The sequence below is a fragment of the Ambystoma mexicanum genome, chromosome 4q (assembly GCF_040938575.1).
Source record: "Ambystoma mexicanum isolate Mex_15411 chromosome 4q, UKY_AmexF1_1, whole genome shotgun sequence".
Classification (NCBI taxonomy): Eukaryota; Metazoa; Chordata; class Amphibia; order Caudata; family Ambystomatidae; genus Ambystoma; species Ambystoma mexicanum.
The window spans coordinates 1,143,414,417-1,143,430,447 of NC_090928.1; the positions used below are offsets into that span (position 1 = coordinate 1,143,414,417).

The 16,031-nt window shown below is 44.3% G+C and overlaps 1 protein-coding gene across 6 annotated transcripts in view; it reads left to right on the top strand.

Annotated features, from left to right (window-relative positions):
- LOC138468255 (uncharacterized) overlaps positions 1–16,031 on the top strand; it is a 733,586-nt gene that overhangs the window by 230,018 nt on the left and 487,537 nt on the right. For all 6 annotated transcript variants that reach the window (XM_069608732.1, XM_069608731.1, XM_069608730.1 and 3 more), the window contains one exon: positions 13,408–13,486. In XM_069608732.1, coding sequence (XP_069464833.1) covers positions 13,408–13,486 — 79 coding nt within the window. The remainder of the gene's footprint in view (positions 1–13,407; positions 13,487–16,031) is intronic.

The following is a 16,031-nucleotide window of genomic DNA, read 5'->3' on the forward strand; positions in this document are numbered from 1 at the left end:
CCTGAAGACGTGATGGAGATGTTGCTCTCGGCCCGACGGCCAGCAACAAAGTCTCTGTACCGTTGCCGTTGGCGTAAGTTCTGCGACTGGTGCAGAGTTCAGAATGTGGATCCTTTTGCATGCAACATCCCCATGGTTCTGTCCTTTTTACTTTCTTTGGCCCACAGGGGCTTGCAAGTGGGTACCATTAAAGGTTACCTGGCCGTGCTGTCCATCTTTAAGCGCTCGTCTGAAGTGTTCCTACTTTAAAATCCATTTAATTTCAGTTTTTGAAAGGGCTCACTAATGTGTTCCCTCCGTCACCTTTCCTGGTGCCCGGTTGGGATTTGAACCTTGTTCTTAAGTTTCTTATGGGTGCTCCGTTTGAGTCTTTGCATTCTTGCCCTTTGAGGCTGTTAACTCTGAAAACTGTGTTTTTGGTTGCGGTTACTTCCGCTCGCTGAGTGAGTTACAGGCACTTTCAGTTAAGCCACCCTTCACTGTATTTCACAAGGACAGGGTTGTCTTTAGAGTTCGTCCTTCTTTTCTTCCGAAGGTGGTTTCGGAATTTCATTTGAAGGTTGTTCTTCCGGCATTCTATCCTCCTCCGCACCCTGGTAAGGAAGAGGAGAGGCTCCATAGGCTTGATCCTAGGAGAGCTTTAAGCTTTTATGTTTCACGCATGTGGAGGATCAACTCTTTATTGGTTACGCTGGAAAGCGTTTGGGACAGGCTGTGACGAAACACTGTCTCGCTGGATTATTTTGGCCATCTCGGAGTGTTACCGCTTGGCGGGTAAGCACCCGCCGGCTGGCTTGCGGGCCCATTCTATCAGGGGTATGGCTGCATCTACTGCCCTGCAGAGGGGTGTTCCTATTCGTAACTTCTGTGATGCAGCCACCTGGGCTTCAGTACATACATTTGTACGTCACTATTCCCTCGATTCCATCCGAGGACAGGATCTGGACTTTGGCAAGGCGGTCCTTTGCTCTGCTATTTGATTGGCAATTCTAAATCTTGATTCTAAATTCTTTCCCTCCTCCTTGCTCTGGTACTGCTTTGGGAGTCTGTCATAGATATGGAATACGTCGGAGGACCCAATCCCCTCGAAGAACAAGTTACTTTCTTACCTGGTAACGTTCTTTCGATGGGATGGTCCGACGACGTATTCCATATCGCTCCCTCCCTGCCTTCCCCGCTGCAGAATTTCTTTTGCGATTGCAGCTTGCGTTCCGCAAGGCTTTGTGTCTGACTGGCAGTTGACTAATGTCACACGTTCTGGGGGGAAAAACTACAACTGAGGCTACGGGCGTCGTGCGTCCTACTTATCACATCGGATGACGTCGGACGTTGGAGGAGGTCCTCGACGACGGCATATCGACGTCATCGACGCAGGACGCAGACGCCGAAAAGTTTCCGAAGCAGCACAGCTGTGGTGATTACCTGTCATAGATATGGAATACGTCGTCGGACCATCCCATCGAAAGAACGTTACCAGGTAAGAAAGTAACTTGTTCTTCTAGCTCTGTAGTCATGGACCCACCTTTACTTTTAAAAGTATACGCATCCACCCCGAAGGGAGCCCCAGGGTGCAAACAGTGTTGATCAACGCTTTGTATGGTGGGCATGGCTATTGATGGCCCCAAGTGTCTTGCATGGGCAAATGGGCCATTGTGGCTAAGCCAGTCTCCCAGTGAATGAACGCTGCATTATCAGATTTTTAACACATTTAAAAAGATCAGAAATTATGAATGAAAATAAACAACTAAATTGGCAAACAAAGCAGAAACCTAGATTATTGTGACTGAGAAATCAAGTGTGAATAGATACCTATTTAACAACTTTAGAAACTATATTCATAAAGTTCTCCCTTCTGTTAACTCGCTTCTCTTCCCACCATTCGCCTTTCCATAGGCGCTTTCCCTGCTTCCTTTTCTACTGTTCTCTCCACTAGTACAATTCTACATGCATGTGACATCCATTTCATTTGGAAGATGCTAACCAGCCCGGTTTATTTATTTATTGCATTCCGGAACTTGTAGTGTTGATTCCCCATTCGTCATTGATTTATAATTTGCAGAATGAAAAAGAAAGTGCGACTCAATGAGCCTCTCCCTGACCACACAATATATTTTGTACGTATTCATATCCACTCCTAGTCGTCTTGGGCACGCCCAGTCCACCCATATGTAATTTAACGCTTCATTAGTTTGGGCTATTAGGCACTGCTTGTGACACCTACAAGCCGAAAATACTGCATTTGAGTACAGAGTGGGAGGAATGACAAATGAGGAGGGACACAGTCTATAGGTGTTGTTTGGTTATGTGCCCACCCATGGCCAACTCATCTCTATGGCCTTTCCCGCCTCTGCCCACCCAAATACCTCCTTATGGGAACTCTTTGAGCTCGCTTTAATCAAGCCTCATCGGGCTGTGCATTGAAAGTACCCACCAGTGTTTGCTCAGAGCAGCCTTCTGAGAGTGAATGACTTAGAGTTCTAAACACTCTACTGGTGTAATACACATTTCTTACCAGGCCTGCCGTCAGCTGCTCCATGTATAACCATTCTGCATGTCCGTCACTGAAGTCCTGTTAAAAACCTGCATTGGTAAAGCCAACATTTTTGGCTTGTGCATAAGTTGTAAGCTTTTGCCAGGCACTACTATTAGATGCCCAGGTACTGCTACCATCACTGGCCACTACAGTAGTGCCTGGCAAGTGACTTTCCCATGCCTACACAAAAGCCCAAACTGTTGGCTTTGCAAATGCTTGTTTTTCTTTGGCTCTGTGACCACTTCATGACCTGTACACTTTCTTCTCTTCTACCATTCCGCTACTCTCCTCTTCCCAAATGCCATTGCTCACATGCACTCGATTCCCCCCAACCCCATGGATGCCCAATTTATATTAGTAAACTGTAACGTATATAGGGAGACCACGCTCAACATGGGGAGAAGGGGTGTTGCTAGGTCTGGAAAAAAACCCGGGGCTACTCTGATGTCGGAAGTATCGGGATTTAGGGCTAGCTAGCTTTTTGGTTGTAGCTCCTGAGATTCTACCCTGGGCTACAACCAAAAGACCAGGGGCTATAGCCCTCTTAGACCCCCCCTAGAAACGCCTCTGATGGGGAGTTCCTCCCCCCAGCCCCCAGTTAAACGGGACCACAATATACCATTAATTTGGATTCAAATACGCCCCAATTATGACTCTTATAGAGCCCTATTGTTCCTTCCCCTGTGTCAACAGTGAGTCAAGAACCGTCCAGTGTGCAGCAAGAATGTATATTTAAAGTATAGGTGCAATGAATTGTGCATTAAACTGTTACACACGCCACCTTCTTTGTGGCACAAAACAGAGCTTCCCACACAATGAGGTTCTTTTTCCTAATAAACGGACAAATGTGATTTAAGAAGATTTAGATAGCAGGCAAGCAGAAGTTTGATTTTAAAATAAATTACACATTATACAATGCCATGCTGGTGACATGAGGTTTCCCTTTTGGAAAGCAGTTCTCTCCAACACCAAAAACCCAAGCCTCATTGAAATGTAGCATCCCTCTGTTTAAAGCCCAGGTCTGAGGAGTGGGGACCGTTTGGGAATTTGGTTTGGGGCCAAGGGCACCCATTTATTAAATACAATGTTTAAGGAGGGGTGACAATTGTGAATTTTGTTTGGTGGCAAACCACTTTATGTCTAAGTACAAGGTTTGGGATTGGAACAAACACCTTTTGGTTTTAAAGACAGGGTTTGGGTATGGAACAAATAAATCTTTGTGTTTTATTTATTTATCTCTATACCGCCGAAGCCGGCAGGCATCGGGGCCCATTACATAAAGACAAGGACAACATGAAAGTGACGGGACAGCGGAGCAGGATTACTGGTCCTGGGTAGATTACTTTAAATGGTCTTTAGTAATTATACAGGTCCTTTATTTGAACAGTGTTTTTCAATTTCTTCCTAAAAGATAGGTAGTTAGATTCTAGCCTTAATTTGTTTGCGAGTTCATTCCACTTTAATGTTGCTTTGGTAGGGAAAGCTCGCCCAAGTCCATTGGCTTATTTGGAGCGAGTTACTTTCACAAATCCTTGCGCCTTGGATTTGAAGGCGAGGCAAGGTTCGTATGTGGTTATTTCGTTTATTAGTTAGACGGGGGCGGATCCAAATATACAATGATGGATGATAGTCATTGCTTTAAAGATAATGCAGTCTTCCAGGGATAACCAATGAAGGGACTTTCTGTCCTTTGTGATATGGTCACCCCTTTTATTTACTGGTAATTATCCTCACTGCATTGTTTTGTATGATCTGACATTGTTTGATGCATTTTTTGTTAGCCCCCATCAGCGGTGCATTCTCGTAGTCGAGTCTACATAGGATTGCGGCTCTGGCGATGATGGTGCTGTTTTGTTTACTCAATACAGGTCTGATGTGACTGAGCAGCCTTTGGTGATATCGGCAGTTCAGATACGTTACGTGGGCATCCGCTCCCAAGGATGCTTGCAGGTAGACACCTAATGTCTTAACCTTGTCGGAGACCCCCTACATTTGTGTCTTTGATCTTAAAGGTGGTGTAATCTGTGTTTAGTTTAGCTCTTGCCTGGGTGATCCAAAAATCATGAGTTCAGTCTTACTTCCATTGAGGCAAAGCCAGTTTGTCATCATCCAGGCTTCCATGGAGCTGTAGATGCTAGCAAGTTTATTGTCAGTGGTATGACAGCCGGTCAGTTCAATGACTAGTTGTTTATCGTCGGCGAAATTTGTAACGAAGATACTCAAGTTGGTTAATAGGGTACATAGACACCGCAGATAAAGATTAAACAGAATGGGTGATAGGCTGGCCCCCTGGGGTATGCCACAATTTATAAATTGGGGTATGGAGAAATGAACGCCCCAGTGAATCTTAGATCTCTGATCTTTATGGAAGGCTGTTGCCCAGTCTCTGGCTCCTCGAGAACAATTACCTGATTTGTCTATGGCCTCGTGGAGTTTTTGATGATCGAGCAAATCAAATGCTGCTGAGAGGTCTAATAAAATCGGCATCCCAGCTTTCCCCTCATCCACGATACTAAGCATTTTGGTCTGAAGGTCAAGCAGGGTCGTCTCTGTACCATGTGCTCCTTTTAAGCATGGTTGTTGGGTGTGTAGGAGGCTGTTTGTGTCGATATAGTCTTGGAGCTGGATAGTAGCAGCTTTGTCAAAGATTTTTAGGAGAAAGTTACAGTTCGTTGTTGGGCGGAGATTGGAAGGGTCATGTTGATTTTTTTACTACAGGTGTAACAGTAACTGTTTTAATTGCTGTTGGGACTTTGTTGTCTCTAAATGAGGTATTTACCATTCTACGAAGATAACGGGCAAAAATCCCAGCGTTGTCCAGTATAAGCTTGGGAGGTAATGTTTTCAGAGCAGGCCGTGCATCTCATTGTAGAAAGTATGGAGTTCATGTCGTCTAGGCAGATAGGGGAGAACTTGAATTTTTTCTTCTCTTGGGGGTTTGCTCTAGTTTATCCGGAAGTTGGTGAGGTTGGATGTCCACCTTACAGGATTTCATGACTTCACAAGCTTTTTGAATTTTATTGTAAAAGGCTGATTGGACCTTCTCACAGTCTTCCTCTGATGGCAGAAACGGAGTTGGGGGGGGTTTTCTACCGATTTCAGAATCTGGAACAATTTGCAGGTCGAGCTGGAAGCAGCAATGATTTGTTCGTTGTGATAGTTTTTCTTTGTTTCCATCGGTTTTTCTCTATGTAGTCTGTCCAGTTGTTTCCATTTGTCTTTGTGTGATTTTTTTTTTGTTTGTTTTTTTTTGCCATTTTTCTCTCCCATTTCCTTTTTTCCTTTTTGAGTGAACAGGTTTCAGCATTAAACCCATTCTGATGATTATGGTTGAGTGTGACCTGCTTACTTTTGATGGGAGCATGTTGGTCAATAAGCTTTTCGAATTGGTTATTAAATGTTGCCACGATTTTGTCGCACGAGTCCTCGTCTACTGTCGTGTTTATGATGTTTTCAATGCCTTGTGCCAGGATAAGGGGTGTGATCTTTTTAACGTTCCTTCCACAAACCTTGTTGGGTACAATGTTTGTGTTCCTGACATTCCCTTTGGGTGTCAGTTCGATTTTATAGTGATCAGACCATATGCATGGATTTGTTCCTAGTATAGTAGTTTTCACATTGTTGGAAATTATCCAATCAAGTTGGTTTCCCTTATTCGATGTGGGTTCCGAGTTATTCATGAGAAAGTCAATTGATTTTAGATATTTCTCAAAGGCAAAGTTTGGGAATGGTGACCAGTACTATTTTTTTCATTTTTGTGGCAAGGACACCCCAATTACTTTAGATAGCTATAACATTCCTGCTAAGAGAGAAGGCGAAAGTTTCAAATTCTTCCAACGTCCCCGTCCCCCGCCCCCGCAATCTATTTGGGAGTTAATTAAATTAATATACAGTCAAATATGGTAAGGGTCTACACAGTTCCCCACCCACCCACCCACTAATGAAAGGGAATAGGTTTATTAAATAGACCCCCACGCTAAAATGTTGGACGATCTACTTATTTCTGGTAATCTCTAGGCTTGCCACTCGTGGAGAATGAGCAGGGCTTTGCTTTTGGGGAAAAGCAGGATTCTGGCCAGCACTTCAGTCAATGGGATCCCACAGCAATCATCCCTCTATGGGCTTCAGGTAAGTATCACAGCCTCTGTTTTCTGGTCTCCCCAGCAATGGGAATGTCCAGCCCTCTCCCAATATTCCCACCCAGATGATTTTTAGCAGATCTCCTTTGGTGATTTTTAGAAGCTGCCCCCTCTTCCATAGTGCAAGACCTTTTTACTCTCTAAGACCCTCCCATGGAAAATGAACTCTAGGCAGTGCTAACTTATGATCTTGCAACCAGTATTGGACATTTACATTTCTCTCCACCCCCTCTGCCCCTAAATACAGCCCCTCTCTAAGGATTGGTTCAGGAGTCTAGAACAGACATATTGCAACTCCCCTTTTGAGATTGAAATGTTTTTCCATGTCCAGTTTTACCCAAAAAGTCACTATATGGCAACATTTTATAATTTACCACTAAATGCTATGATATATAGATGTTAATATTCCCCTCATGACGGATCGGGAAAGTTGACTTTCGTTTCCTCAAGTGATTGCACCGGTGTGCTACGGTATTCTACCCATTATTTGAAAACTAACATAGGAATGTGAAACTTCATAACCCGATCTCTAATTTAATAAGTCATTAGCTCCCCAAATGTCATGTTCCTCCAATTTTCGGGGCAGCTATAAAGACCTTTTCACTCATACCTTGAGTCCCCAAAATCAAATGTGGATGGAATGTGTGGCAACATAATCACCTTGAAATTACTTTTAAAATGACACCAGCCACAAGTCTAACCATTATGATCTCAAAGCTATGTAATTAAAAGACATTTTCAATTAAAAGTCAATGACCATATATTTATACATATAAACCACTGTTTCATGTTTGGTTCTTGGTGTCCATGTGGTCCAGGTATGTGCATTAGGCTGTAGGTTCAGGCTTGCAATAAAATGATCAATCACTCTAGTGGGGCCTGGAAGCTGTGGCAAAGATTATACCTTTCTTTATGGCGTGCCATCCCACAGTGAAGTCAGGATTTTAGTCCACAAGATTTCTTCAATTTAGGGTATTTTTCAAAGTTCAGCTTCACTTATTGCAGCCTCGGTTTATTCAGCCCACCAACTCAATCCTGTCATGCTCTGGCCACATCCTTCTGCTTGGGTTTGAAACGTTCAAAGCAACGTTCAAAGCCATTGTTTATAAAGTGGGAAGTCCTGAGCAAAGCCAGCAGTGGGGGAAGTTTGTTTTGAATCTGTGTTGCAGTCAGCCCCACTGTCCATTAGAAATGTAATTTTGGCTACTCCAGAGTCTTTCTTTTACTGTGCAAACATCAATCATTATTAATGGGGCAACTTTAAGTGAAGGGATGATGTTCATTTTGCTGACTCACACATATATTTTTATCTCGCTATCCTTTTTTTGTGCTGGAAAGTGGATTTTAGTGTACGTAACAAGGGATGTCCCAATAATCAAACTCTTTGTGCACGAAGTGTGCATTCATCTGCTGATAAAAAATAAACAATGCATGTCCATTGGGTCCCAATTCTTTTTCAGCAACAGAGAATTGAAATAATCATTTTAAGGGAGAAAACTCTGTTACGTGGTATTCTTTGACCCCAGGTCCCAATAAAGAAGGGTTCTAAATTCTGTTACAAAAGTGAGTTTTAGTCACCTGATAGGTAAGGTATTCACATGGTTTTAAATTTTGCCTGCAAGGCCCACTAATTTAAACTTGGGGTGCACAGCGGTTTGATGTTTGACAGTGTCAATGAAATTGCTGCTTTTATCTCTCAGCCAACACTGTGCTTTTGATTTTCAAGTCTTGCGTAGGTCATCTGCAGAAGTACATATCTTTTGGATTGGCTAGGCATCTTTAGCAGGATCGCAGTTTTAAGTTTATCATTTCACTCTGCCAGTGTGCCCTTCCTTCAGGTGCATGCATTTTGCATAGGAGGCCTAACTTGGACTTTCCTTTCGTGTGCTGGGGCTATCCCTAACCCCCACAAAACACAGTCCTGGGAATAAGAAAATACCCTGTCCATGAAGATTTGTAATCTTGAATTTCATGCGTTAGCCCTGTGGATTTATTAAGGCAGAACACTGTGAATATAGGACATTTATTTTGCAGCTAGGGGGTCCCATTGCAGGGTATGTTCAATAAGCCAAAATTATGTATTTTATTTTAGGAGTACAAAAGTGTCTTCCGACTAATTTACAGGTCACAGATTGCAGCTGCACTGATACTGCTGCTAAGCGCTTACTCTTGATTAGCACAAGCATGTGTCCCTTGGGCCCCTGGACCCTGGCAGAGAAGCCAATCGCTGAGCTCCTCTTAGGTCACCTTGAAGGATAGACCAGTGGTTACCTGGCTCAGTGCACTACCCAAGGGTGTTGCTAGGTTTGTAAAAGATCTGGGGCTACGCTAATGTTGGTACTGTCGGGGCTAGCTAGCCTTTTGGTTGTAGCCCCTGAACTTCTATCCTGGCCTACAACCAAAAGATCAGAGGCTATAGTACCCAACCCCCACCCTATGACTTTGGCACGATCTCTTGTAGTCCCTCAGACGTTCTTCTATTTGGGAAATGTATTTCTCGGCGAGACCACTGTAGATCAGATGGATCGTATAGGAGTGTTTTGTGCTGTGCTACTTCTTGGCACCGACAAAGCACAGTGCCTGGGGTTCTTAAGCTGCTCATTTGATAGCTCGGGTGGTGCCTCAGCACCATTATTAGATGTCTCATCGTTTTTTGTTATTTATTTACTCACATTTATAAAGCGTGCAAACAGCCCATAGGCATCGAGGCGCTGTTACAGGTAATGAACTTAGTTACATGAGGCATGTGTCCGGCATTGTAGAAACATTGCATACGTACATAGTCCGGGCAGGCATAGTAAATACATTGTATACATATAGTCTAGGATTAGGCGAATAGCATTGGTACGTTGGCGGCACCATTAATCCTTGCTCATGTGGTACTTATGCAGCACCATTGCTATTGGCTCATGGGTGGTGTTTTAGGTTTAGTTTGGGCACTTTGATACTATTCTGGGATTCCTATATTCGATACTAAAGAGATGAGATGCAACATGCAACAGACGGTGCATGGTGAGGGCTCTGTGGTGTTGAGGGGGAAGCAGGTTTGTCCAACTCCAGGCCTCAAGGACCGGATCCATGTTGGGTTTTCAGGATGCCACTCATTAATATTGATGAGATAAATTTGCATACAATGATTCTAAATATATGCACATTTTTCTTCATGAATATTAATGAGGGATATCCTGAAAACCCATCACGATTCCATCCCTCAAGGTCCAGAGTTTGACAACCCTAGAGTATGGGTGCTGTACTCCTTCCTTGTGTCAGTGCTCCTTTGGCTATGTAGAACCGAATCCGTACAAATAACCTAATACAAAAAAAATGAATGAGAAATGACCTAATTTATTTGACAAAAAATAGTAGGTATTTTGGTATATGTATGGTAAATAGGTGGCGGTTGGGGGTAAGGGTATAAGTTAAGGTAGGGGTGGGATGCGGGGGCACTCCCTACACATTATTTTAAAAAAGGTAAAAAAGCAAACATTAATTTTCGTTTTTTGGTCCAAAGAATTGGGTCAATTCCCAATTTATTTTTATTTTCTCGAAACAATAACGGATATCCATGTAGACCACCTTCCGTGTCTCTCTGTCTTGGATCTGAGAGGAGGCTGGAGCATGTGGGAGGGTTTAGTTTAGCAAAACCAAACCTGTTGCTTCTGCCAGTGCTTGTTTTTTGGCAGTTTTTGACTAATTTAAGCGAGTGAAGCTGGGCAAGTATGCACCTTGGCTTCGGGCCTGTGGCACTGATTTTCATTTTTTAGAACGGAAGATGCAGATGGCCAGCCTCCATCCCAGTGCTGTAGCCAGGAACTGTTGCTAAGGCAGGCCTTCACATTATACGTACTGCTTAATTTGTAAATAAATAAGTACCAGGGCCCAAATATTTTCCAGCACTCCTGTGACACTGTGGGTGGCCAGTTCCCCACCAATGTTGCCACCACCACTAGCTGCTCCCCTCCCCACTTTGTCGACATATTTGGGGTTACACTGCAGCTGGCACCTGCTTATTATGGTTGATGGATGCACTGACTATCACCACTTCATAATTAAAGTGAGTCTAAGACCATAAGTGCTGGGGCTCAAATATAAGTGCCAGGGCTAACAATCCACGAACTAAGCACTGGTTATACGTTCTACATGCGGGACAAGGGCAAGGCCCTCACAACTAAAGGAGATCCATTTATTTTATTGGGGTGTTTTCCTTACTATGCTCCCGTGGACCAAGGCAAAGATTGAACTCTCCTATGCTATTGTATAACTAGTTAAGATGCAGTTCAACCGAATGTCCAATTCCTTTGCATAAGAACACGTGATGTGCACCCAAACAATCTCCCGAGTTGTATGAATATACTTTCAAGAGACAACTAAAGAAACTGCGTCATATGGGCACCTGCGTGTAGTACTTGTTTAACAAGGACATGCAGCTTGTGGCATATGATACGATTAAAGATTTGAAGCGCTACAAGAAAACCTGTATGTATCTGTAGCAAGCAGACACTATGGAAATAAACTCATTTCAATCACAAAGTAAACCCCATTTATTTTTAGTTTGTCTTGGAAGATTAGATCACTTACTGGCATGTACAGGGGCTTTGAAAATAGATGCAACCCACTGCAGTGTGAACCACTAAACATTCACACTTACTAGACAATCTTTGCAAGGCAAAGGAGTGAAATGCTCTGCATCACAATTACTGAAAGTTTCACAACCTGGGTTAAACTCGGAGGGTGCAAGTGAAAGTTTCCATTGAGGGGACATTCATATTTCCTCTGAATTAGAAAGAAATACTGTGAGGATAAAGGCAAGCTTCTTAAGTGGGCCATGTGTTGAAGAGCTAGGGCTGGTGTGTTTGAGAGACCGTGACACGTAAGGAGGAATTAATGTAAAGGCGGGAGAATGAACAGAGAAGGGAGATGTCTAGCTCTTTGAAAGATAGGGAGCTGGGCGCCGACAGTGACTGCATAACCGGGAAGGAAATGGAAGAAGGACAAAAACGAAGTCAGAACACAGGTCTGGCAAAGGAACTAGCTGCGCGGACGGGTAGAATGGGATGGGTGGGGAACTGGATTTAGCCCCCTAGATGTAATCCCAAATATGTTCCTACACTAAATCATATAAATTAGGTAATCTGAGTATGGATTTCAGACATGTGGGGAAAGGAGGTGAGAGAGGGTGCTCAAGATGGTTCATTCCCTGCATGTGCTCTGTGCCATTCCTGCAAGAGTTTAGGGCCATCACTGCGAATGCGAAGTACGCAGGAGCAAAATTGAGCTTGCATTAACTCCATTGGGTGTCTCATGGAGCTGGTAGGTGCCTACAGGATTGCAGACGTGTAATGGGAAGCCCACAGCATACCTGGCATACCTGCAAAATGTAAGCAGTAGGCCCACTGGAGATCAGTTGGGGCACCTCCCAGGAGTTTCCGCCATCTCTCCAGGCTCTCCAGTGGATGTTTCCAGGAGCTCATCAGCACTTCTCAAGACGTGCAATGTGCTCACTGCTAATGTTCATTGGACTCCTAGAAGAGATCTATCGGTGCTTGCAGGAGTTCTCGTGGCTGCCTAAGAGTTGTGCTATGGTGCTCTTGCAGACATGCGTAGTTGCAAAGACCCCTTTCAATCTTTAGGTGCTTATACAGTTCAGGTTTTTTCTTTGCATTCTGGGACTTGTAGCTCAATTTTTCCCATTATAAAACTCAGACTACAAGTCCCAGAATGCAAAGAAAAACCAACCAGGACTGGATAAGAACCTACAGATTGGAATGGATCGTGTTGGCGACTATGGACACCTTGCATACCTCCTGCTGTACTTTTGGGTGCCTGCCAGAGCTTCCTCGGTTGCCCAAAAGAGTTCCATTTCATGAAAGTAGAGCCCCATTGGCATCGCGCATGAGCTCCGTATTAGATGATTGTGTGGTCATAGGACATGATTGCAATGGGTTGTCTCCAGATGGGGGGGTTTGCAGGTGCTCAATTTGCTGTCTGTAGACGTTCAGTGTGGTGCGTGCAGCATCTCAGCAGATTGAATACTAGGGTTACAATTCAGGGGGAGTTGTGGTCCAAGCGTGGACAATCGCTTGCCATATGCTACAGGGTTGTCCAACTCCAGGCCTTGAGGGCTGGAAACACTTGCTGGTTTTTCAGGATACCCCTCATTAATATTCATGAGACACTTTTGCATACAGTGATTCTAAATGTATGCACATTTTACCTCATGAATAGTCATGTGGTTTATCCTGAAAATCTGTGAGGATTCCAGCACTCGAGGCCTGGAGCTGGACTCCAACCAGATTTCAGCCTTTTACAGTGGGTGCTATAATATCATGATTCTTGCTGTGGTGCACATTCCATACACAGTTGCATTACACCAGTGCAAAACCTTCTGTACTACAGACCCTGTTACACTCCTAACCCCCATGACCTCGTTGGCTGATCATAGACCCACCTTTCGGTACATACATGTATAGCGTTTCCAGTGGGTGGAGGATGAAAGAGTCGGGGTGGGTGTAGGCCCACCGGGTTGTTCTGTTCTGTTTCCTGCTGTCCTGTCCGCCTTCATTTCTCGCCAGATTAAGCGTCCTGAGCCAGGAACCATTGCACACTGCGCTGAGCAGCAGCTGGGACTGTGGGAGGGAGGCCAGCCCTCGCTGAATGGAAATCCTGTTCAGGGGGCAAGCTGAAGGAAATCCGATAGACGCATATTAATGTCCGCCTTTCTCTCGCCCTTTCCAGATCTCCTGCCCCCTGAGCGATGAGGAAGACAGCGAGGACTCCGAGGGAGAAAACCAGGAACTTGCACAAATCGACAAAGGTACAGCAAGCAGAAAGCCCGGGCTCTGGGCATCGTGTGTGGTGCATGCTACGGCCTGGCCTCGCAGATGGGCTTTGGTCGCACTCATGGTGCTGAATGTACTGCTCGCACGTTAAAGCCTAGCCACCTGACTGATCACATTAACATAATGCAGATATTTAGAAATAATTTGACTGCGCACCATGCATGCTGAAGGGTTTCTAGTCCCTTTTTTTTCGACAGTCATAGTGTCGAAATACAAAAGTTCCGACACAAAAGCATCGTTTTTTTTGTTTTTTTTCGAATGCATGTTTTTTTGTTTGGGGGGGTCCCCCATAAACCACTAATTTGTTGGAAAAACCACTAATTTTACTATCGAACCAAAAAAAAAAATCTACATTAAAAAAAAAATGCATTCTAATGGTTTTTTTCGATGCTTTTGTTTCGAAATTTTTGCATTTCGAAACTGTTATAAGAAACTTTGACGGGACACCATGCTGAAGGACACACTTTCTCATGCCTTTTGGCGCCAACCGATGCAGAACGAGGGTAGAGGTTATAAAAGTCCCAAATTTAGGATTCCAGGCATTATGGCAAATAAACCGAGCAGTTACTCTTTAACCAGCGATCTACAACTTGGAGCTCTCTCCATGTTTGGAATATAACTCCCATGACCCGCTACCATTGACTGTGCTGGCTAGAGCTGATGGGAGCTGTAGTCCAAAACCTCCAGCAGGGCAAACTTTCAGACGGCTGTTTTAAATTTATAGAAATGCTCCCATGTTTTGGACATGTGGATACACAAGCACATGTTATGGTTACAATCTGAAAGGTACAAAACATATTTACATGGGGAGAGTGAGAAAGAGCAGATTCAAAAGGTTGAAGGAAGTTCTGCTAGTCTGGGAACTTTAGACTAGATGTGCCTTTCGAAAGTGTAAGGTTATCTTTACTTTTGAAGGTGGGTGAAAGTGGTGATACTTGGGGGATGGGGGAGCGGCACTAGAGACAGGCTCAGCTCCAAGAGATTTTATCTGGGTGAGCCAGTGGCGTGACACAAAATTTGGGGACCCCTCCTGCGAGCCATGTTGAGGCCTCCCCCCTGCACCCCACCAACAAATCATGGGTCGTGCCGCACTCTGGGCCTGCCTAGAATGCCACGCTTGCGCAAAACGCACAGACGTGCTGCTGCAGGGGTACGGCGCACACTGCACTAGGAGAAAGATATACATGTGTTTTTAATGCATCATTCAGCATGCTTTCTGAGGAAAAATTGGCTAAAAGGCATTGTTTTGAAGGGGAACACCAATCCAAAAATCCAATACATGCAAGTCACCAAAAGTGCACAGGAACATGAATGCTTTCATTAATATAATGCTTTGCTATTAAAAATTAAAAATGCCATGCCACAACGAAAACTGGTCCAACTGGCTGCACAATGTAGACCAGTCTAGACACGTAATATATTACAGTAGAGCATGCGAGGCCAGAATTAGACATACATAGACTGGTTGCACCAAAATGCCAGTAAAAGCAAAAACACCTATCATGATTATCTTATCACATGTGCCCACAAAAAGATACAATGCTGCAGTAAGAAATGGCTAGACTGGCAGCACCCAAATGCCATTCTAGCCAGGAAATTACACTAAGCAGGACTGCTTTATCAGAGATGCCCAGTTAAAAGAAAGTCGAGCCAAACTAAGAAATTACTAGACTGGCTGCACCAAAATGCATCTCTAGGCAATAATGCCACATATGCCAGCTTAGCCTGGACATGGATGACCAGTATGATTCATCGCACAATCCCCTTTCCCTCCCACCCCCTGCCCTAATCCCCGAAATCAGCTTTGTGGCCCAGAATTACCTCCACATCCCTTTTCATTGTCCCAGTGCTTACATATGAGGCTCCTTGCCTCATATGGAAGTACTGGGATGAGGAAGAGCCAGACTGGGAGCAATGAAGATTACAGGTAACTAAGCCAGACATTACCTCCATGTCCCTCTACCTCATCCCATTACTAGTCAAAGTGCCTCATACATAAGTACTGGGACAAGGAAGAATAGGGCTATGAGTAATGAAGATTACCAATAAGTAACCAAGGGATTGAACACAAGTAGTGGTGCAACATCATTGAGCTGACTGGGCTTCAACACCCCCCCCCGCCCCCCCCCCCCCGCCCCCCGAATCCCCCTTGAAATTTAGTGTTATGTTGCCGGACAGAATAGGACACAGATGTTAACTGGTACCTGGGTTTCGCTGTTCACAAAGGCACAGCAATTGCTAATGCAAAGCATTTAACTGTTAGTACCTGCATTTAAATGCATAATTCTTTAGTGGATGTGGATTTAGTACTTGCATGCCAGGGAAGTGATTGGAAGGGTACAGAGGAGACCGCTTATTCTCACAGCAGTCCATAAATGGGTGCTTTCAGACTTAAAGGAGAGAGTGAACTGCTTGTAACATTGACACTGCACTAGAATAGTCTCATTAGAGTGCATAAAGTTAGATGCCCGATACACACACATAAGTTTGCCCCTCCCCCACCTTCCGTGAAGTTAGCAC